General features: G+C 34.5%; 1 protein-coding gene across 3 annotated transcripts in view; it reads right to left on the bottom strand.

The window, feature by feature from the left end:
• The window catches only part of ANAPC10 (anaphase promoting complex subunit 10), a 255,496-nt gene that overhangs the window by 205,614 nt on the left and 26,505 nt on the right, over positions 1–23,377 (bottom strand). For all 3 annotated transcript variants that reach the window (XM_078069273.1, XM_078069271.1, XM_078069272.1), the window contains exon 4: positions 6,158–6,278. In XM_078069273.1, coding sequence (XP_077925399.1) covers positions 6,158–6,278 — 121 coding nt within the window. The remainder of the gene's footprint in view (positions 1–6,157; positions 6,279–23,377) is intronic.

Here is a 23,377-nt window from a genome sequence, read left to right on the forward strand (position 1 = left end):
GAAGCAGGCTTCCCTGAGGAGCAGGGAGCCTGATGCGGGGCTCGATCCCAGGACCCTGGGATCATGACCTGAGCCGAAGGCAGACGCTTAACGACTGAGCCACCCAGGCGCCCCCATCCTTTCTTTTGAATACAATTCTCATGGCCTTGGTTAAATCCTCATAATTTTCACCTGGATACTACCTACCCAGTCTTCACATTGCTCCAGCCCCAGCATTCCCAAGATTAAATTTTATCAGTCTCCTCATTTAAAGTTTAAACTCCTTAGAAGTCTGACAGTAAGCACAATCTGATTTTTGCCTATATATTTTCACTGTAACAATTATACATTTGTTCCCTGAACGAATGTGAACTCCTTATGGAGTAAAATTATTTATTTAATTTTAATATGGAGGCCATATTACCATTACCATCACAATAAATGTGTAGAATGAATAAACACTTCTTCAGTCTTCCTTGCCACTCCTCCATACCTACCCAGCTTCCAAAAATACTAAATTACTTGCAGTTCTGCCACTATGCCATGCTCTCCTGTTTCTATACCTTTATATATGCTGTGCCCCCTCTAAAATGCCTCCACTTGATCCCCCACCTGAGTAGGCTTTCTATTTATCCTTAGGATTCAGTTGAACCATCACCTCTTTTAGAAAAAGTTTTTAAAACATTACTCCTAATATTCCATTGCGTTCCCACAGCGCCATGTGTATTTACTAGACTCTATTGTAATTCTTTATTTGTCTGCCTTTTCCACCAAACTATGAAGTGTTTAAGGGAAGAAACAGTGACTATCTTTACTGTATCCCCAGTATCTAATACAGTGCCTGGCACTTAGCGGGTCATAAATAAATATCTACTGAATAAAGCATGAGTCTGTCTTGTAACGAGAATGCCAGACTACACCTCTACAGTCTTTGTGGTCAAACAAAAAAACAAGAGATAAAAGAATATTAATCTCTTAAAAAAATATATAGGGGCGCCTGGGTGGCTCAGTCAGTTAAGCATCCCACTCTTGGTTTCAGTTCTGGTCACAATCTCAGGGTCGGGAGATCGAGCCCCGAATGGGTCCCCACATCAGTGTGGAGTCAGCTTGAGATTCTCTCTCTCCCGCTGCCTCTGTCCCTCCCCTGCTTTCTCTCTCTCTCAAAATAAGTAAGATCTTTAAAATATATACATAATATTCCACTATGCAACATTTTAGATTCAAAAGGAAATAACCCCAAATGCATAGTCATCTCAACTCCATTTTGGAAATAAGTATGTATATAATCATGAATAACTTTTTAAAAATTGCATATGTTACTTTTTGAGAGGGATAAGAGAGGATAATATTTCTGGCCTAAAAATTATGTGTATCACAACAAAATATTCCACACTCATTTCAAAGATGTCCCAGGGTCAGTTATAAAAACTAATTTTTAAAAACATTTTCTTTTAAACTAGCTAAATTCAGCAAAAACTATTTTTTCCAAAGGCTCAATAAATTAAACACTGTCCTATCAAACCAATTTATGTTTATAGGTACCGCCTAAATCATTCCACTTTATATCAAGTTGTTTAAAACAGACCCCTCATCAGAAAGTAAATATAAGTAGATTTTAAGATCGCTGGATAGAGTCAGAGACTTTGTCTGCATCTTCTTACTCTACCACACACATTAACAGAACTCAAATTATAATAGTAAATGTTATGCTAACAGAAGAGCTGACTTTTTAACCACTTTTGTCAAAGTACCAAATATGGACTCCCATAGCCATGCTACTGATTCAAGACACAAGGAAGAGAGCCAAAACGCTCGCCCACATAGAAGAAAAGAAAAATATCATTACAGCTCTCTTAACATTGAAGACTTGTTTCAAGCTTCCTCTTAAAAAAAAAAATCTTTTGGTAACAGCTTTATTATCTGAAGACAAAAACAAAGCTTAAAATTCACTTAAGTGCACAATCTTGTGCTCCATTAATCTATCCTTTTGCAGTCACAAATTTTCGAAGCAAAATGCTAACAATGAATCAAAAGAAAACTTTCACATATGCTGAAAATATCTATTTAACCTTCAGTTAACAAGTTGTTTTTTACAGAACTGTATAGAAATAATTTTGAGAGCTGTCACTCTACGTCTAATAAATCACTTTAGTTTCATATTTAAGTACAAAAATTTCTATAATCGTTTTTAAAGAGGTAAATAACTAGTTGGCAAACTGAAAAGGACTAAGTTTTCTTGAATTTTGAATTTTAGCTGGAGATGTTTTCTACGATGTTAAAATGGTTACATCTAAGACAGACTATTCTTTGGTTTCTCACACTAAATGACAAAACATTTCCTTCGCACATATTTTTCCTTCTGAGGGCAAAGGAAAAAAACAGCATTAAACCAAAACATAATGCTAAAAGGCAAATGATTTAAAAATTTTAAAAGTGGGGGGCCTGACTGACTCAGTCCATAGAGCTCGGGACTCTCAATCTCCAGGTCGTGAGTTCAAGCCCCACACTGGGCATGGAGCCTACTTGAAAAAAATAAACATAACTAAACAGGTAGATAGATAAATAAAAATTTTAAAAGCATTTATCTTTATTTGAAAACTTCTGTTGAATAACTTCCTCAATAATATGATGAACATGACTTCCTGCACAAAAGTTACACAACTGAGATGAAGTGTTTTGAGTAGATAAAGCCATAAAGACTCTGAAATGCTAAGTCCTCACTTCTACACAGAAGTAGTTTGTGTAAAAAATAAAAAAATTAAAAAGAAAAAGTAGTTTGTGTAGAAGCAATAAATCACAAGCATCTCATGAAATGTTCTTAGGTTGTTGGTTCCCAATATCTGTAGGGTGGACAATTTTAAAAACAAAAAAGTAGAATAAGTGGCATAAATGAATTCATCATGTTATCAAGGAAGTTATTCAAGAGAAGTTCTGGCATCAAAAGCATTCTATTCAACCAAACCTAGTTTGAGTATCTTGTAAGTATAATATAAGCAGAAAGTCTAAACTTTATTTCCATTGTAAGTCCCTCCTCAGGTATAGAGGTTGAAATATGCATTCTAGAAGAGTAAAGGGAAGGCCTGATCTCTTCTTAGAGATTTTTCAACAGAGGTTACAAAGATCAAGATAGAATAGTGTGTTTTATAACTGAAATGAAGGAAAACATATGATAGAAAAAGAATAATTTTTTGATAGACAGGGGGTAGCCATTAGCTTTTCTTGTCCTGAACTAAATTTTTGTAAGGTTACCAACTCAAATCAATAATAAAATGACAGAAAATAGGTTTTTAGAGTGTTTCAAGTAAACAAATCCATAATTTCTAGTAAAAAAGGAAAACCCATTAAACACTCCAATACACACTACACCCTCCCGTGGGCAACCCTCCATGGAAAAATATAAAAAGATTTAGTTGGATTTTCCACTCAGTTAAATCAGTCCTATAACTAATGAAATGATGGCTCTAAAAACCTCATAAAAGTTAACACTATTTTAATCATTTGTCTTAGTATCTGGGTTAGAAGATTTTTAAAAAAATAACAATTTATATCCTATACAGTAGTAATGTAAGAAAATAAAAGCATGGTCTGCTTATCTTCCCTTAAAAAACAAAATGATATCAGATTATTTCTTTAACTTGGAAAAAAGGTAAACAGAATAAATCATGTAAAAAGATGTATAATTAAAAGATAAAGTATAGTTTATATCATGAGCTGCAAAGCCAGCACTAATATTTTAAAGCAAAATCCAAAAATTATGGTTCCTTAGTGAGAACTGTGGCAGAAAAGCAGTATGTTCATTAAGTTTTTCAGGAAAACAACTTACATTATCACCTGGTAATATTTAGTATTACTGGTCTCGTGAGGCTATGTGGTCACTACACAGAAATATAAACATACTTGGAATAAAATTAAGAGACTACCTAAAAGAGCCCTTATTCTATGTGGCTAATGTTTCAGTACTTAAATGATATAATAGAAGCAAAAACTAGATTAAAAGTATTCTGAAATGGTCCAAATATCATTTCAAGTTTGTCCCATTTACAAAAAAATACAAAATATATATTTAGTACATAAACCTAGAAATCACGTATGAATATGTACATTTTCCAAAATGCATCAAAGAATATTTGAATATATATACTCTGAGAAAAACGAGTTACAACGAAGACTAACTACTTAAGGTCTTATTAACAACTAGATTATGAGACTAGCAATTAAAGGACAACAGTGACATCTAGTGGACATTTCAAATATATGCCACACACATCTTGGATCAAAACTGTTTTCAGTGTCACATAATTCAACCTGCTTGAGGGATTATATGATAAACCTTTAATTTTAAACCAAACAAGCCAGCTCTGCTCCCAAAAGGCTGCTCACTATGAGTAACCCAATCATGTGATAAATACAAAATGTTTAACAAAGTAGAAGAATATCTCAAGTACTTAAAGCACTAAACACTGATTAAATGTATCATATGACTAAAAGAGCTAGCAAAAGGCTCAATGTAATTATGATAATAAAAAGAATCTAAAATATTCTGAATGAAAAAAGCACTGGGTTAAACGAAGAAACTTACAAAGAAAATGAAGAACTAATCTATTTATGAATTTATTCAAGCATGGAAAGTACATATTAACCGGTATGGCCACACAAAATAAATATTTTTAAACTAAAAGAAGAATATCTTAGGATGATTTTTCAAAGACAGATTAGTAGTCAAGAAAATGTATAGGATCATCCCTTAAAATTAAAGGAAGATAACTAGAATAAGACCAGGTGGTCATCTCAAAAAAGTTGCAAACTTACCTCAAAGGATGAAAAAGCAAAACAAAAAAACAAAATACCTGTGGGTGACAATGTCCTTACTTATTCTTATTTGCCAACACATAAACAAATTTCACAAGGAAACAACACTGCATTTAATGAGTAAATAATGAAAGTATATGTGATTCTTATTAAGTATTTTATTACTAACTCAGGGAAGAAATATAAATGTAGAGACAGGGTCTTATAAACACTAAGTCAAACACTAAGAGTCCAGGCCACAAATTGGCTGGAAGTCTTTCAAAAATCACAGGTGCTTCTCAGATCTCTCAGAATCACCTAATTGAAAAGATTTTAATGATTATTCGAGCTCAATGACTTTCTGACAAGAAAAAATGTGAAGCGCCAGAACTTTACAAGTACAAAGTTCAAACTCATTGAAAGTATCTCTGAAATGTAAATATTTGGGGACTAATAACATTCAGGTCACAAAAGCATTATCCTAATAACTTCAAAAAGTTATACAGCAGATAAATAAATTGGGGTATATTCAAACAATGGAGTATAACTCAGGAATATAAAAAAATGAAGTACTGCTACATGCAACAACAGGGATGGACTGTCAAAAAATTAGGCTGAATGAAAGAAGCCTTACAACAAATTACACCATCTGTGATTCCTTTATATGACATGCTAGAACAGGCAAAACTGATCTATAGAATGAATGAATGAATGAATGAATGAATAGATGGATGAATGAATAAGCAAACAAAATTAGAACAACACTTACCTCTGAGAGTAGGATAGACATGGAGATTGATTGGGAAGGGATATAAGGGAATTTTACGGGGTAATGAAAATGTTCTATATGTTAAGAGGAGTCGGGGTTACACATATGTTTGCATTTGTGAAAATTCACTAATAATATATTTAAGATTTGTAGAAACTGCATATAAATTGTACCTTAAAAAATAAACCTGAAGCAAATATTCATAACTCCAGTTATCATATATTATGCTGAAGTATTTGGGGTGGTAGGTACAAATATCTGCAAGTTATTTTGAAATGAGTATAAAAATTAGATGAATTGATGGACAGATAATAAATCAAATATAGCAAAACATTAATAACTATAGAATCTAGGAGGTGAGTATACTGGGGCTCACTATACAATTCAGCTTTTCTGTATGTCTGAAAATTTTCATAATAAAACACTGGGAAAAAACTAAGATGACAATCGGAATTCAAAAAAATTTTTAAATATAAAAAATTAAAAGTGTTTTCTTAAATATTAATAATTTTCCTTTTATGTATTAACATTTTAATCTGTCTAATCTAGTGTCAAATGTCACTATTTTCTAAAGAGCAAGAGTAACAAGATAACATATTTTTTAAAATGTGAAAGACATACCCGAATTTCTTGAAGATTGTGAAAATTATTTCCTACTCTGACTGAAATCTTGCTTGGAGTATAGCTTTCATCAGATTTGTAGTCTGCATAAATACATAATGTCTTCACTGTTGTTTTTCTTCTAAAAGCAATAAAATAAAAACATGTTCTTTATCATGTGGAAGGATCATATCCAAGCATCTTCTGATCATAGTTTGCTAAAATGAGTACTTCAATCAACAATCTCCAATTCCTTTCATTTTAACAATGATGAAAATGAACAAGTAAAAATACAGATACACATTTATACAGGCATCTCTTATCTAGAACATGGTCAAGAACCAGATGTGAGCAAATTAAAAAGTTAAACCAAAATAGGTACCTTAAAGTGCAAATAAGCATTAAGAATTTCAGTCAAATTCATTTGTATTTCAGGTAAATAAATTATTCTAACAAGCTTGGTTTTCTTTACTAATTACTTAATTTCCTATGTCAATATTGAAAATAACTAGCTAAGTAAGAAATTAAGTCCAGCAAAAGCAAAATCATTTGTAATATAATTTTATAATATATATTTATAGCATATATAATACTATAATTTTAAAATATAATCTCTTAAAACAAGAAATAAAATTCTGCCATTTTTAAAATATACATATCTTAGGAAGATTAGCAAGACTACGTAACACAAAATTAATCTCAGAAAAAATGCAAGTGGCCAAAAACCACAAAAATATGTTTAATCTCTAATAATCAAAGAAATAGAAATTAAAACACTCAGACATTAGTTTTGTTATCACACTGAAAAATATTAAAATGACTGATAATACCCAAATTTGATTAGAAAAAGTTACTTTCATAACCAGTTAGTAGGTACAAAGCCTCTGACACATGAATTAAACTTCTAAGAATGCACTAAAAAAAAAAAAAAAAAACACAACTACTCAAAAATGGATGCAGAAAAATGTTTACCATCCTGGGTTAAATCACTAAAAAATTATAAACAACCTAAATATCCATCTCAATAGGGAATTAGCTAAGTAAATTATATCTATTCTATGAAATCCTATACAACTATTTAAAACAATCACACACATACATAGGTTAGGGAAAAAGCAGAATACAAAACTATATATAGAAGAATCTCATTTGGGGGAAAACAAAAAAAACTTTAAAGGCATATAAACCTATATGTATGTATAGGTATATATATTATATATATATATATATATACATACATATAGATAGAGATAGAATCATATAAAAAAAGTAGAAGTGACTAGTTTGGTGGAGTAGAACTATGGGAGAGCTTTCTTCTTCATGATTTATATATTTTCTGAATACTTTTTTACATTGGAGCATGTGCTATTTGGGTCATTTGGAAAAAAAAAAAACCACTAGACAATTTCAAACATCAACCAAAAAAAACCATTAAGAAGTCTATTTAAATATGCTTTAAAAGTTAAGTTCTGGTATAAACTGGCACTAACTTAATAACAATGAGCTCCTTGAACAGAAGTAGTCTGTGTCAAAAGTCAACCTATAAAAACAGCAGGGGATCTGTAGCTCTTAGTGAGGGGACCAAACTTCTATAGCCCAAGCTATTCATCAGAAAGGAATGGGGAAAGTTAAGGACTTTTCCTCAAATAATAAAGACAGATCAAGATGTAAAACACTAAATACCCAGGAACTGCTGACAGGATAAATACCATTACCAGGTTTTCAGAAGAGGCCAGAGGTATCAAAATGACATCTTTCTCTTTCTGGTGGGCCAGGAAGGAGACATGAGAGGAAGCAAGGGAAGAAGGGGAAATTTTGAAGGGCACACAAAAGATCGTTTCCCTGATGAGCCAGAAGCAGGCTGTGAAAGTTCTTTCTTATTATGGAGAGATCAAAGATCATGAAGATTACTCTTGAGGACTTTTGCTTTTCTTTTTTAAACAAAAACAGATCTAAAGGACCAAGCTGTTTGCTCAGAATAATTTTATCTCCGAGTTATGAAATTCAAGATAACTTAGTCACTGAAACCTGCAAGATAATCAAGGTGAGGTCAGAAAGGCAAAGAAGGGTAACAACAATAATGACTATAAAAACAACAGCAACAGTAGAAAAGAGCAAGTGGATACTCTGGCCCAGAAGTAAGGCTTTATATGTATTATTTCATTTACTCCTCTCCCTTGGATATAGAAGCTATTATCACCTTCATTTTACTGATTTAAAACAAGAAAAACAGTAACACCTGGGTTAATAATAACTAGTAGGTGGGCACAGTTAGAGTTGAAACATGTGTCTGTCCATCTGCCTCACATGATCTTAACCACTCTCACCTTCCTGTTAATTTACTGTACTTATTCAACAGTCATTGATACCAGTTTACAGTAATATGGAGGTATTTGTAGTTCATTAAATTTTATCTGCCATAAATTCTTAAGATCCATGTATTCCCAGAAAGCATATGTATAATTTATGCTATCTACATAATCTCATTACATTTGCAAACGAAACTGTGACCTCACCAAAAGTTTAAAAACTGTTAGTCTAAAAGTACCTATACAGCCTTTTAAAACTATTTACCAATTTTATCTCATGGTGAAGTAAAAAAAAATAATACTGCATAGAAACCATGCTACATGTCAAATAGCAACATATGTGGGAAGATTAAACGCACAGATTCTGAGACATCATGGTGGCTACTCAAATTGCTCAAATCATCATTATAATAATAAGCACCATATACTGAATGCTTACTCAATGCCAAACATCATGCTAAACTCTTAGGATAAAGCATCGTAGGAAGGGAGAAGGGAGAGGGTAACACTTCCCCATTTCTGATGACATAAGTAACACTCCCAGCCTCTCTAGTCCTCACCCACCCTCCCTTTCTGCTGAGAAAGAGCTGCTGACAGGACACACACATTGACTTTGTTCCTTCATGCCACAAATTTAATAGGGACAGGCTCTACCTGGCCTAGCACTTTCATGGACTGGATGGACAAGTCTGTTTAATGGTAGGGTTCAATATTAGGAAACACACTTAACTGCAGATGTAAGCCCCTTTCTCAAGAATCAGCTTTGTCAGTTTTACAAGGGTGATATTTTGGTCTCCACCTGCTGACTCCTGGATAATTTCTCAACTCACTGGGAACCCATGAAATTGCAAGAGAAGACAATAGTGACAGATGCTCCTGGATGCCAATCTAACAGCCCCTTTGCCTTCCTTCTTCATAGCATCCTGCTAAAAGACTATATTCCCTACCTTCCCTTAAAGGTAGATATGACCCCGTGACTAAGTTATGGCCAGTAAGATTTTAATCAAATGACCGTATTTTGTAACATTTCTTTAAAGGAAGATATACCCCTTTTACCTTCCCCCCTACTCCTTCCTGCTGCCTGGGATATGAACATGAGAGGTAGAATTCCAGTAGGTACCTTGACTTATGAGGTGACCTTGAGGATACAACTCCTGAGCTAAGAATGGTAGAAAGGAAAGAGAAGGAATCTAGGTCCACAATACATACACTGTGGGGCTGTCATACCACTCCTGAATTGCCAGGTTCTTCTTATATGAAGAGAAAGAGAAAATAAGTTTCCACCTTGTTTAAAGCACTGTTATTAGATGCTCTATTACCAAAAAAAAAAAAAAAGCAGCAGCAGCAGCTCTGTTACCAAAAGTTCTCATTCCTATTTAATATAGCATTATCATGCCCACATTACAGATAAGGAAACAGAGGCTCAGATTCAGGGTAAGCAAACAGTCTCATTTACATATCTAGTAAAGCACAGAGCCAGAATTTGAATCTATGTCTGTATGACTACCGTATGTAAGAGTAGCTACTAACTCCTGAGGTACAAGACTTAAAACTAAAAAACAAAGTAGTTATAATATTCTGTTTATCATTTCCTGTTAACATGCTAGATACATTTTTACTAACAGGCTGAGACATAAAGAGCCCACATACTTGCCTAAAACAAAAGGCAAACAAATGGTTTACATATATAATAAATGACTACATTCTTCTTTGTTCCTCATACAATGGTGGAAAATGTCCCCTTTGTGTAAAAGTTATTTTTCATCAACATGAACAGAATACTAAAATGAAATGAAAGTTTTTACTGAAGGCTAAAACAACAAATATCATGTTTTAAGAGGACATATAAGACCTCAGTGTAATTGTTTCAGCAGATATGGTTAAAAACAAAACCCAAAGAAACAAACAATCAGGGATGTCTGCACACGAAGAAATAACTGCTACAGGACCTGCCCCTCCCCCCACCATAGACAACTAAATGCTGACAACACATATGAAACAACAATCTGCAGGCACCACTAAGAATCCTGCGAGAATGGATATGAATGAGGTGAGCCCTATGAACAACTGCGCTTTCTGACTGAAGGCAATCTCTAGACTGCAATGCAGGGAGGGCACAGCCTAAGAGAATCTTTCAGTCTCACTAAGTTGAGGAAGGAGCTATCCCGCGGAAAAATTCCAGAAGTCTGCACAGAGTGTGCTGTACACACATAGGGTGAAACTACAAAGACAAGCAAAGAACAGCAGTTGCTGGGAAAGGAACAATTACTGGGAAGCAGTAAGCTAAACAATTCCCAGAGGTCACAAAGGGTAGGGAATCACTAGAGTTCCCAAAAACCAAAATGCAGAGTACGGATACCTCTTCAAATATCTAGCACATTCATTTGAGATCCCAGAAGAGTCAAGCCTTAGCATACTTGAGGCAAATCTTGCCCAAGATAAGTGATCTTAAAGTGTGGTCTGGGGACCTGTGGAGGACTTCAAGACCCTTTCGGGGGATCAACAAGGTCACAACTACCTTCCTAATAATACCAAGATGTTATTTGCCTTTTTCAGAACCATTCTCTTATGAGTACACAATGGAGTGTTACAAATGCTATCTGAAATGGTATGTTGCAAAAGATTTAATGAAGAAGCACATATGAGACTCCAGCTGTTCTCTCTTATGCCAGACACAAAAGACATTCACACTAAAAAAGTAAATCAATAACATTATTCTCACTATTTTTTGTTTTGGAAGAAACTGTTATTTTTCATTAAAAAAATGTTATTTATCCAAGCATATAATAGGTTAATCATTATTTAATTTTAGATGAATAAAGACTCAAATTCTTCAGCTATAATTTCTAATATGGTAAATACTGATATATATAAAAAATAAGCAAAAGATCTTTGGAGACCTAGATAAAAGTTTGAAGTGGTACTAAAACCAAAAAAGTTAAAGAACTCCTGCCCTAGAGCAGGGATCAGCAAAACAGTGCTCAGAGGCCAAATGTGGCCCACCACTTATTCCTGTAAATAAAGTTTTATTTAAACAAAGAAGCACCCATTCATTTACCTACTGTCTACAGCTGCTTTGCATAACAAATTTGAGCAGCTGCAACGGCCTAAAGTAAGGTTTGCAAGGCCTAAAATACTTACTATCTATCCTATTACAAAAATAGTTTGCTGAACCCCACCAGAGAGTAAAAAGTACTCTAGTCCCACTGTAAAGAGATCAACCCTCAAAAAGATCAAGTTGATTCTTAAGTTACTTAAGTTACTTAACTGCCTGCCAGAACAAAGTCCAATCCTCTTTTAAAACAAAACAATACATAGCACTCAACAAAATTCACTAAATCCAGCATCCAATCAAAAATTACTACAAAGAGGGCGCCTGGGTGGCTCAGTCATTAAGCATCTGCCTTCGGCTCAGGTCATGATCCCAGGGTCCTGGGATCGAGTCCCACATCGGGCTCCCTGCTCCGCAGGAAGCCTGCTTCTCCCTCTCCCACTCCCCCTGCTTGTGTTTCTGCTCTCACTATGTCTCTGTCAAATAAATAAAATCTTTAAAAAAAAAAAAAAAAAAGAAAAAAAAATTACTACAAAGAATCAGAAAAATGTGACCCACAATGAGGAAAAAAAAAATGCAATATTTATGCAATATGCAGTCAATAAAAATATGCAAAAGACAGAGATGACAGAATGAAAAGATAAGGAATTAAGACAGAAAATATAAATGCCTACAGGTATACAGCAAACCATTTAAAACTTCTGGCTTAAAAAAATAATCATGATTTTGTTTATGAATCTGGAATTTGGGCAGGGCTCAGAAGGAAAGTCTACATAGCATCAGGTGCGGCAACTTGACTTGAGATCTAAAGGACCTACTTCCAAGACAACTCACTACTATGGCTGGAAAGCTGGTGCTGGTTATTGGCTGGGAGCTAAGTAGCTAAGCCTTTGGCCTTTGGTTCATTTCCTCATGGGCTTCTCCATTTGATGTGGGTTTTCTCACAGCATGGTAGATGGGTATCAGAGAGAGAATCACATAAAAGAGAGAAAACAAGGTAGAAGTTGTATACTTTTTATGACCCAGGCTTAGAAATAACAGTGTCATAACAACCATATTCTCAGGCAACAGATCCACAAGGGCCTGACCAGTTTCAAGTGAGAAGACATAGATGCCATCTCTTGATTAGGCAGTAGCAAAGCTGTAGAAGGGCATTTGCAACAGAAAATAATGTGGGGCACGTGGGTGGCTCCAGTTGGTTAAGCATCTGTCTTTGGCTCAGGTCATGGTCCCGGGGTCCTGGGATCGAGCCCCACATCAATGGGCTCCCTGCTCAATGGGGAATCTGCTTCTCCCTCTCCTTCTGCCCCTCCCCCCCCACTCATGCTCTCTCTCATGTTCTCTCTGGTGCTCTCATGTGTGCTCTCTCAAATAAATAAAATCTTTAAAAAAAAGAAAAGAATGTGAGCATACTGGAAAATATAGTCTGTCATAAAGATGCTAAAAGAATTAAAAGAAAACATGAGCACAATGTGGAGAGATGAAAAATATTTTTAAAAATGGAATTTGTAGACATGAAAAAAATCTGAAATAAAAAATTCACTGGATGGAATTAACAGCAGTTTAAACATTGCAGAAGACCGTGAACATAATGGTATTTTCAAGAAACTCTCCAAAATTATGCACAGAAAACAAAAAGCTCTCATCCCTCATTAAAATAAATAGAATATCAGTGATCTATGAGACAGTATAAAGCAGACTAACATGTAATTGGAGTCCCAGGAAAAAAGGGGGTTAGATAGAAATCATTTGAAAGAATTATAGCCAAAATTTTTCCAAATTCAGTGAAAAGTACCCATAGATTCATGAAGGTCAATGAATTACAAGAAGGATAAACACAAAGAAATCCACATCAGGATAAGTCATAATTACACTGCTTAAAAAAAAAATAGTGATAAAGAAAAAAATCTTAAAAGCAGCAGGGGAGGATGAGGAGACACATTAAATACAGGGAAACAAAAGTAAGAAAGACAACAAACTTCATATCAGAAACAATGATGGAACAGTATCTTTAAAGTGTTAAAGGAAAGAAACAACCTAGAATTCAGTACCCGGTAAAACATATTTTAAAAATAAAGACAAAATAGGGGTGCCTGGGTAGCTCAGTCAGTTAAGCATCTGACTCTTGATTTCGGCTGAGGTCATGATCTCAGGGTTGTAGGATCGAACCCCGAGTCTGGTTCCCGTTCAGCAGGAAGTCTGCTGGAGAGTCTCTCTCTCTCTCTTCCTCTGCCCTTCCCCCCACTTGCACGCACTCTCTCTCTCCAAAAATAAATAAATCTTTAAAAAATAAATAAGTAAAATAAAGACAAAATAGAGACATTTTCAAACAAGCAAAAGCTGTGAGAATTGATCACCAAAAAATTTGTATAATGAGTAATGTTAAAGAAAGTTCTTCAGAAGGAAGGAAAATACCAAATAGAAATGTGAATCTATGAAAAGTAATAAAGAGTACTGGAAATAATAAATATGTAAGTGAAGAGAAAACATTTTTCACATTTAAAAATTTTTCTAAAGGGATGCCTGGGTGGCTCAGTCAGTTAAGCATCTGCCTTTGGCTCAGGTCATGATCCCAGGGTCCTGGGATCAAGTCCAACATTGGGCTCTTCCTCAGTGGGGAGCCTGCTTCTCCCTCTGCCTGCCACTACCCCTGTTTGTGCTCTCTCTCTGACAAATAAATAAAATCTTTTTAAAAAAATAAAAATAAAAAAATTTTCTAAAGGTAACTGTTTAAAGCAATATGTTGTGAGCTTTATAAGAAATGGAGAAATAAAGAACATACAACAGCAGCATAAAGGAAAATGGGGAAATGAGAGTAAAGAGTTTAAGATTCTTGTATTATATGTTAAATGTAATATTATTTGAAGGTAGACTGTGATAAGCTAAAGATGCATATTGTAAATCTTAGAACCACTAACATTTTAAAACAACATTAAACAAAATAAAGATATATACTTAATAAGGTAATAGTAAAGAGCAATAAAATTGATATCAACAATAGAATTATTGTGGAAAGAGCCCAAATGTCCATCAACTGATGAATGGATAAAGAAGATCTGGCATATAGAAAACTTCCAAACTCATTCTATGAGGCCAGCATTACCGTGATCCCAAAACCAGACAAAGACCCACCAAAAAGGAGAATTATAGATGAATATCCCTGATGAATATGGATGTAAAAATTCTCACCAAGATGCTAGCTAGTAGGATCCAACAGTACATTAAATGGATTATTCACCATGACCAAGTGGGATTTATTCCTGGGACGCAAGGGTGGTTCAACAACTGCAAATCAATGTGATACACCACATTAATAAAAGAAAGGACAGAACTGTATGATCCTCACAATAGATGCAGAAAAAGCATTTCAAAAACACAGCATCCTTTCTTGAATAAAACTCTCTGCAGTATAGGGATAGAAGGAACATACCTCAATATCATAAAAGCCATATACATAAAACCCACAGCGAATATCTTCCTCAATGGGGAAAGATTGAGAGCTTTTCCCCTAAGGTGAGGATGGGGATGTCCACACGACAGGGATGTCCACTCTCACCACTGTTGTTCAACATAGTACTAAAAGTCCTAGCCTCAGTCATCGGACAACAAAAAGAAAAAAAAGCATTCAAATCAGCAAAGAAGTCAAACTTTTGCTCTTCGCAGATGACATGATACTTTATGTGGAAAACCCAAAAGACTCCACCCCAAAATTGCTAAAACTCATACAGGAATTCAGTAAAGTGGCAGGATATAAAATCAATGCCCAGAAATCAGTTGCATTTCTATACACTAACGAGACAGAAGAAAGAGAAATCAAGGAATCAATCCCATTTACAATTGCACCAAAAACCGTAAGATACCTAGGAATACACCTAATCAGGGGTAAAAGATCTGTACTTTGAAAACTATAGAACACTCATGAATAAAATTGAGGAAGACACAAAGAAATGGAAAAAATTTCCACGCTCATGGATTAGAACAAATATTGTTAAAATATCTATGTTACCCAGAGCGATCTATACATTCAATGCAATCCCTATCAAAATACCATCAATACTTTTCACAGAGGTAGAACAAATAATCCTAAAATTTGTATGGAACCAGAAAAGATCCTGAATAGCCAAAGGAATGTTGAAAAAGAAAACCAAAGCTGGTGACATCATAATTCTGAACTTCAAGCTGTATTACAAAGCTGTAATCACCACAAGAGTATGGTACTGGCACAAAAACAGACACAGAGATCAATGGAACCGAATAGAGAACACAGAAATGGACCCTCAACTCTATAGTCAACTAATCTTCAACAAAGCAGGAAAGAATATCCAATGGAAAAAAGTCTTTTCAACAAATGGTGTTAGGAAAACAGGACAGCCACATGCGAAAGAATGAACTTCTTACCCATACACAAGAATAAACTCAAAATGAATGAAAGACTTAAATGTGAGACAGGAATCCATCAAAATCCTAGAGGAGAACACAGGCAGCAACCTCTCCGACCTCGGCCGCAGCAATTTCTTGCTAGACACATCTTCAAAGACAAGGGAAAAAAAAGCAAAAATGAACAATTGGGACTTCATCAAGATAAAAATCTTTTGCCCAGCAAAGGAAACAGTCAACAAAACTAAAAGACAACCTACAGAACACTAGAAGATATTTGCAAATGTCTTATCAGATAAAGGGCTAGTATCCAAAATCTATAAAGAACTTACCAAACTCAACATCCAAAAAACATATAATCCAGTCGGGAAATGGGCGGAAGACATGAACAGACATTTCTGCAAAGAAGACATACAAATGGCCAACAGACACATGAAAAAATGCTCATCATCACTCAGCATCAGGGAAATACAAGTCAAAACCACAATGAGATACCACCTCACACCAGTCAGAATGGCTAAAATTAACAAGTCAGGAAACAACAGATGTTGGTGAGGATGTGGAGAAAGGGGAACATTCTTACAGTGTTGGTGAGAATGCAAGCTAGTACAGCCACTATGGAAAACAGTATGGAGGTTCCTCAAAAAGCTGAAAATAGAGCTACCCTATGACCCAGCAATTGCACTACTAGGTATTTATCCAAAGGATACAAACATAGTGGGACACCTGGGTGGCTCAGTTGGTTAAACGTCTGCCTTTGGCTCAGGTCATGATCCCAGGGTCCTGGGATCAAGTCCTACATCAGGCTCCTTGCTCAGCGGGGAGCCTGCTTCTCCCTCTGCCTGCCACTCCCCCTGCTTGTGCTTGCTCTCTATCTCTCTGACAAATAAATAAATAAAACCTAAAAAAAAAAAAAAAAAAAGGATACAAACACAGGGCACCTGTACCTCAATGTTTATAGCAACAATGTCCACAATAGCCAAAATATGGAAAGAGCCCAGATGTCCATTGACAGATGAATGGATAAAGAAGATGTGTTGTATATATACAATGGAGTATTATTCAGCCATCAAAACAAATGAAATCTTACCTTTTGCAATGATATGGATGGAACTAGAGGGTATTATGCTAACCAAAATATGTCAATCAGAGAAAGAGAATTATCATATGATTTCACTCATATGTGGAATTTAAGAAACATAACAGATGAACACAGGGGATGGGAGGGAAAAGTAAAAGAAGACGAAATCAGAGAGGGAGACAAACCAAAAGAGACACTTAACTATAGGAAACAAATTGAGGGCTGCTGGAGGGGTGGTGGGTGAGGGGATGGGTAAACTGGGTGATGGGTATTAAGAAGGGCACTTGAAATAACGAGTACTGGGTGTTATATGCAACTGATGAATCACTAAATTCTACTTCTGAAACTAATAATACACTATATGTTAATTAATTCATTTTAAATAAAAATTTTATAAAACTACAATAAAAAAGATGTAGCATAGATAGATAAATACACACACACATGCACACACACGATGGAATATTATTCAGCCATCAAAAAGAATGAAATCTTGCCATTTGCAACAAAGTGGATAGAGCTTAAGTGTATTATGCTAAGCAAAACAAGTCAATCAGAGAAAGACAAATACCATATGATTTCACTCATACATAGAATTTAAGAAACAAAAATGATGAACATAGGGAAAGGGGGAAAAAGGAGAGGGAAACAAGCCATAAGGGACTCTTAACTATAGAGAACAAACTGAGGATTGATGGAGGGGAAGTGGTGGGGGATGGGCTAAATGGATGATGGGTATTAAGGAGGGCACTTGTGATGAGCACTGGGTGTTATATTTAAGTAATAAATCACTAAATTCTATTCCTGAAACCAATATTACACTATACAATAACTAACTAGAATTTAAATACTTGAAACAAGCAACAATAAAAAAGATTAGTAAAATTGATAAATCTCTAGCCAGTCTGACCAGAGACACCAAAAAGAGAAATGATAAAAGTTATCAATACCAGGTATAAAAGAAAAGATATTACTACAGTTCCAACAGAAATTAAATAATTGAATATTAGAAACAACTTGTCAATAAATCAAAATAATTTAGATAAAATGAAACAAATTCTTTTAAAAACACAAATTTTCAAAACTGATTCAAGAAAAAAAAGAAAATAAATTAATGACTTTATAAAAATAAAACTTCACACAAAGCAAACGCTGGGAACAGATGGTTTCAATGGCGAATTTCATCAAACATCTGAGGAAGAAATAATAGAAATTTTACTTGAACTCTTAGACAACAGACAAGGAAACATTTTCCAATTCATTATTTATGGGGCCAGTATTATCCAATAACAAAATTAGACTAAGATTAATAAACAGAAATGATAAGCCAATATCCCTTATGAATAGAAACATAAAATTCTTCAACAAAATATTAATAACTCAAAATCAATAATACATTAAAAAAAGACTTAAAAACCAATTGAAGAGCTATAACACCAAAAGCACAATGTGTAAAATACACAAATTGAAATTAAAAACTTGTGGGGCACCTGGGTGGCTCAGTCCTTAAGCATCTGCCTTCAGCTCAGGTCATGATCCCAGGGTCCTGGGATCAAGCCCCACATCGATCCCTGATCAGCAGGAAGCCTGCTTCTCCCTCTCCCACTCCCCCTGCTTGTGTTCCCTCTCTATCTCTCTCTGTCAAATAAATAAATAAAATCTTTAAAAAAAAATTAAATTAAAAACTTGTGATTAAAAACTTGTGTGAAAAGGCAACCCACAGACTGGGAGTAAATATCAGAAAATCATATATCTGATAAAGGATTAATATCTAGAATATACAAAGAATTCCTAAAACTCAACAAGAAAACAAAAACCCAACTCAAACACAGGCAAAGGAGTTGAATAGCCATTTCTTCAAAGAAGATACCAAATGGCCAATAAGCCCATGAAAAGAGGCTCAACATCACTAACCACTGAAGAAATGGAAATCAAAACCATGAGATACCACTTCACACTCATTAGGATGATTATAATAAAAAAAAAAAAGGAAGGAAGGAAAAGAAAAGAAAGCAGAAAAGGAAAGGAAAAGGAAATGAAACGAAACGAAAGGAAAAAGAAAAAGAAAGGAAAGGAAAAAGAAAAGAAAGGAAACAAATGTTGGTGTGGATTGGAGAAACTGGAATGCTTGTACAGTGTTGGGGGATGTAAAATGGTGCAGCTGCTGTGAAATCAGTAAGGTGGTACTCAAAAAATCAAACAGAGTTACCACTGATCAGACAATTCCACTTCTGAGTATATTCACAAAAATAACTGAAAGCCAGGACTCAAACAGATATTTGTACACCCATGTTCACAGCAGCATTATTTACAACAGCCATAAGGTGAAAACAACCCAAACATCCACTGATGGATGAATGGATAAACAAAATGTGGTATATACATACAAAAGAATATTATTCAGACTCAAAAGGGAATGAAATTCTGATATATGCTACAACATGGATGGACCTTGAAAACATGCTAAGTTAAGCTAGATATAGAGGACAAATACTGTATGATGCCATTTATATGAGATAGCTAGAACAGTTAAATACATAGAGAGGTTACGTATAAAAAGAAAAACAGTTAAATACAGAGAAGGAAAAGCAGAACAGTGTTGATCATGAACTGGGGAAAGGAAGGGATGGAGAGTTATTGTTTAATGGGTGTAGAGTTTTGGTTTGGAATGATAAAAAGTTCTAGAGATGAATAGTGGTGATGGTATAACAACGTGAATGTACTTAACGCCACTGAACTATACACTTGAAATGGTAAATGTTATGTATATTTTACAATAAAAAAATCAATGAAATTTGCTATCTCAACAGACTAAGAAGAAAAACCATATGATCATATAAGTAGAGGCAGAAACAGCATTTGAGAAATTCCAACACCTATTTATTTAAAAAAAAAAAGCCTCAGCATCCTAGAAATAGAAGGGAACTTCATCAACCTGATACCCTGAAGAGTTATATTAATTTCTGTCTAGAAAGAAAACACTCCTCAGCAGGAAGCTAGAGGTATCACCAGAGGCCTAGGATTTGAGGAAGGAGTAAATGATAAATGCACCTTCATCAAAAGAATTGCAGGTGAATCATCCATAGCATTAAGTGATTGTGGAAGCAGATTCTCTCACTCACAAAAGCATCCATAAGACAGATTCGCTTTAAACATACAGCCAAGTAAAGAGAGCACCAGTGCTAGATCACCAAGACAGAATTGGCAATTTTAAGTTTTCCTTCTCCATTCCCATACTAGCAGGCCTAGAGAGTTCAGAATTAGTTAAAAATATGGAAGAAGACAAATAAAACCTAGGTACGGAAAGAGAAGCAAACCACATATTATTCCATTTACAACAGACTGAAGCTTAAAGAGAGGAAGAAACCTTAAAAGAAACAAGCAAGTCTGAGGCTTTCACTATTAGCTAGGATTACTAGCTTATTTCATTACAGCTAGGATGGAATGTTTTAATTTCTAGTCTGTTTTGCTATTTGAAATGAACAGAGAACTGTATATATTACCCAAAAATGTCATACCTATTTCCTACAAAGTTCTCATCCAGGGCAAGAAAGAACTTGCCCCTAATTAAAAAGAACAATGAGGTATAAAAGTAAATGGTACTTTGTTATTATATACTTCAAATCCATCTTGACACATTAATAATACATACCAATTATTCCTAAAATCTACATGCTCAAGTTGCTAAGAAACTGTTACAAGAATTAAAAGTTGCTTATTTTCTCTGTGAAGGGAATAATATCTAAGGAGTCGAATATTTGTTTCATCTTAACAAAATACAGCTGACTCTTGAACAGCATGAGTTTAAACCGTGCAGGTCCACTTATTCTTAGATTTTTTTCAATAAATACAGTACAGCACTATATATTTTTTCTTCCTTATGATTTTAATAACATTTTTTTTCTAGCCTACTTTACTATTGTAAGAATACAGTATATAATACACATATGTTTTAATAATCTATATTATCGATAAGGATTCCAGTCAATAGCAGGCTATTAGTAGTTAAGTTTTGGGGGATTCAAAAGTTACAGGTGGATTTTCAACTGTGCAGGGGAGCTCCTCACCCCTTGTGTTGTTTAAGGGTCAAGTGCATAAAGTCCACACTGAACCTCTTTCAAGCTTATTTGTAATATAATTTTTTTTCAATACACAAAGTCCTTTCTTCAGTACATAAAGTACTCATGAACACACATATGGAAAGCAAATGGAAGAAAGTTGAACACGGGTCTTACATATGAAAGTCAGTTCATAAGAGCTAAAAAAAGTTATCCAATCCTAAATTACATCACATATTTTAGTCATAATCTTTGACAATAAATTTCTAACATTTCCTTTAATTTTTTTCATTCATAATTCAATGTGTAGTTGACTGGTAAAGTCCAATAAATATCTGGTTGAGGTTAACAATTTCTACTATAGTTGCAATTGTCTTAAATTATTAATAAGCTTAGTACCTATTATTTTTTTAATGACATCAGCACTTTGATTTTTCCATTTGCTCTACTTTTTGAAAATAAAAAATGCAATAAACTATTCAATAACTGTACAAATGCTTTTGTTTTTAAGATTTTATTTATTTATTTGACAGAGAGAGAGAGAGAGTGAGGGAGAGAACACAAGCAGAGGGAGTGGGAGAGGGAGAAGCAGGCTCCCCATTAAGCAGGGAGCCTGATGCAGGGCTTGATCCCAGGACCCTGGGATCATGACCTAAGCTGAAGACAGACGCTTAACGACTGAGCCACCCAGGTGTCCCTGTACAAATGCTTTTTAACAAAGATGTCTAAGTGCTGAAACTACAGTGCTGCCATGAGCTAGGTCCTGGTGTTCACCTGTTAACGGGTATGGTTTACAAACCTAAAACTAATCAACAGAGGTGATGGAGCAAAAAGTACAGACTTTATAAAATTTTCTAAATCATAAAAGTTATGAACAGTCAGCAATTTGGGGAAGTGGGGAAACTAATTTGTATGATTTGACTTAATCAATTTATAGCCATACATGTATTGATATGTATGTGTATGAATGGTATTATTAAATTTATAAAGTTCTTTTTGTTCAATGTTTTAAATGATAATGGAATTTATGACTACCAATGTTCTCCTTCAACTAGATTCTAGGAAATCCTGATTTTTTTTTTAATTATCATTTATCTCACTGTTAAACTATCAACCTTTCTCTTCAAAACAAAACAAGCCAGTATAACTTTCAGTATTTTACTTAACATTCTTCTGTTCTTCACTATTTCAATAAATTTCTTCATGACATGAAAATCATTGTAAATGGTGTATAAGTATGAATGGCATATATTTTTTATCATAATGATAAAAAGGGCAAGATCACATTTAATAAAATTTGCAGAAATTTTGATGAAGGCAGACCAAACACAAGCAGAAATTTTATTTTGTTCCTGCTCAGCTTAATATTTTAGTACTTACCCTTTTAAACTGGTATGTACTTTAAATGTTCCATATTAAACTACACTCTAATTTTTTGACAATTATTAACAAATTTTGAAACTCTTCCCAAGAGTACTGCCTTTACAAACAGAAAAGGCAAAAAACTTCCCTATTTTCCATTTAATTACAGCACTATCCACTCAAAGGATATTTCATTTTCTTAGGCTATATGACCCTTCCCCCTCTTTGCCTTAGCATTTTTTCCCTAACTGCTGAGATTCTCTCTTTTGGTGGGTGAGTCTTTTCTCTTTATTTATTTAACAGGTAAACAGTTTTAAATCTTATTCAAATTTTCATGAAGATTATTTCTTTGTAAATTTCTGGCGTGGCTGTAGAACAGTACATTCCTCTAAAGAAAAGCAGAGAAATAAGAAAGTTTTCCAAATAAAAGTAGATGTTGAGGGGCCCCTGGGTGGCTCAGTCGGTTAAGCATCTGCCTTGGGCTCAGGTCATGATCCCAGGGTCCTGGGATGGAGCCCTGTGTTGGGCTGCCTGCTTAGCAGGGAGTCTGCTTCTCTCTCTCCCTCTGCTTCCCCCCGGCTCATACTCTCTTGCTCTCTCTCTTTTGATCACTAATAAATAAATAAAATCTTTAAAAAAAAAAATGGATGTTGAATGCATGAACCCTACATGACACTTCAGTTGCTAGTGTGTCTATTCCTGAATTTAGAAATATTCTAACATTTAAAGCTATTTCACAAAGTAGCAGAGCGAACATATAGCAAAGTAAAAAATAACGTATTTTAATTACACATAATCAGAATCATAAGCCCGAAGGGCTAAAAATGAGCTGAGAGGGTCAAATGATCTAACCATCTGTACCAGGTAAATACCGAGATTCAAAATTTTTCTGATAGGTAAATCACTACATTATCTTTGATCAGTTCTGATTTTTTTATGTTTTTTTTTTTTTTTTTATTCATTTGAGACACAGAGATACAGAGAGAGAGAGCATGAGCAGGG

This window comes from Halichoerus grypus, chromosome 3, assembly GCF_964656455.1.
Source record: "Halichoerus grypus chromosome 3, mHalGry1.hap1.1, whole genome shotgun sequence".
In the NCBI taxonomy this organism is placed as follows: Eukaryota; Metazoa; Chordata; class Mammalia; order Carnivora; family Phocidae; genus Halichoerus; species Halichoerus grypus.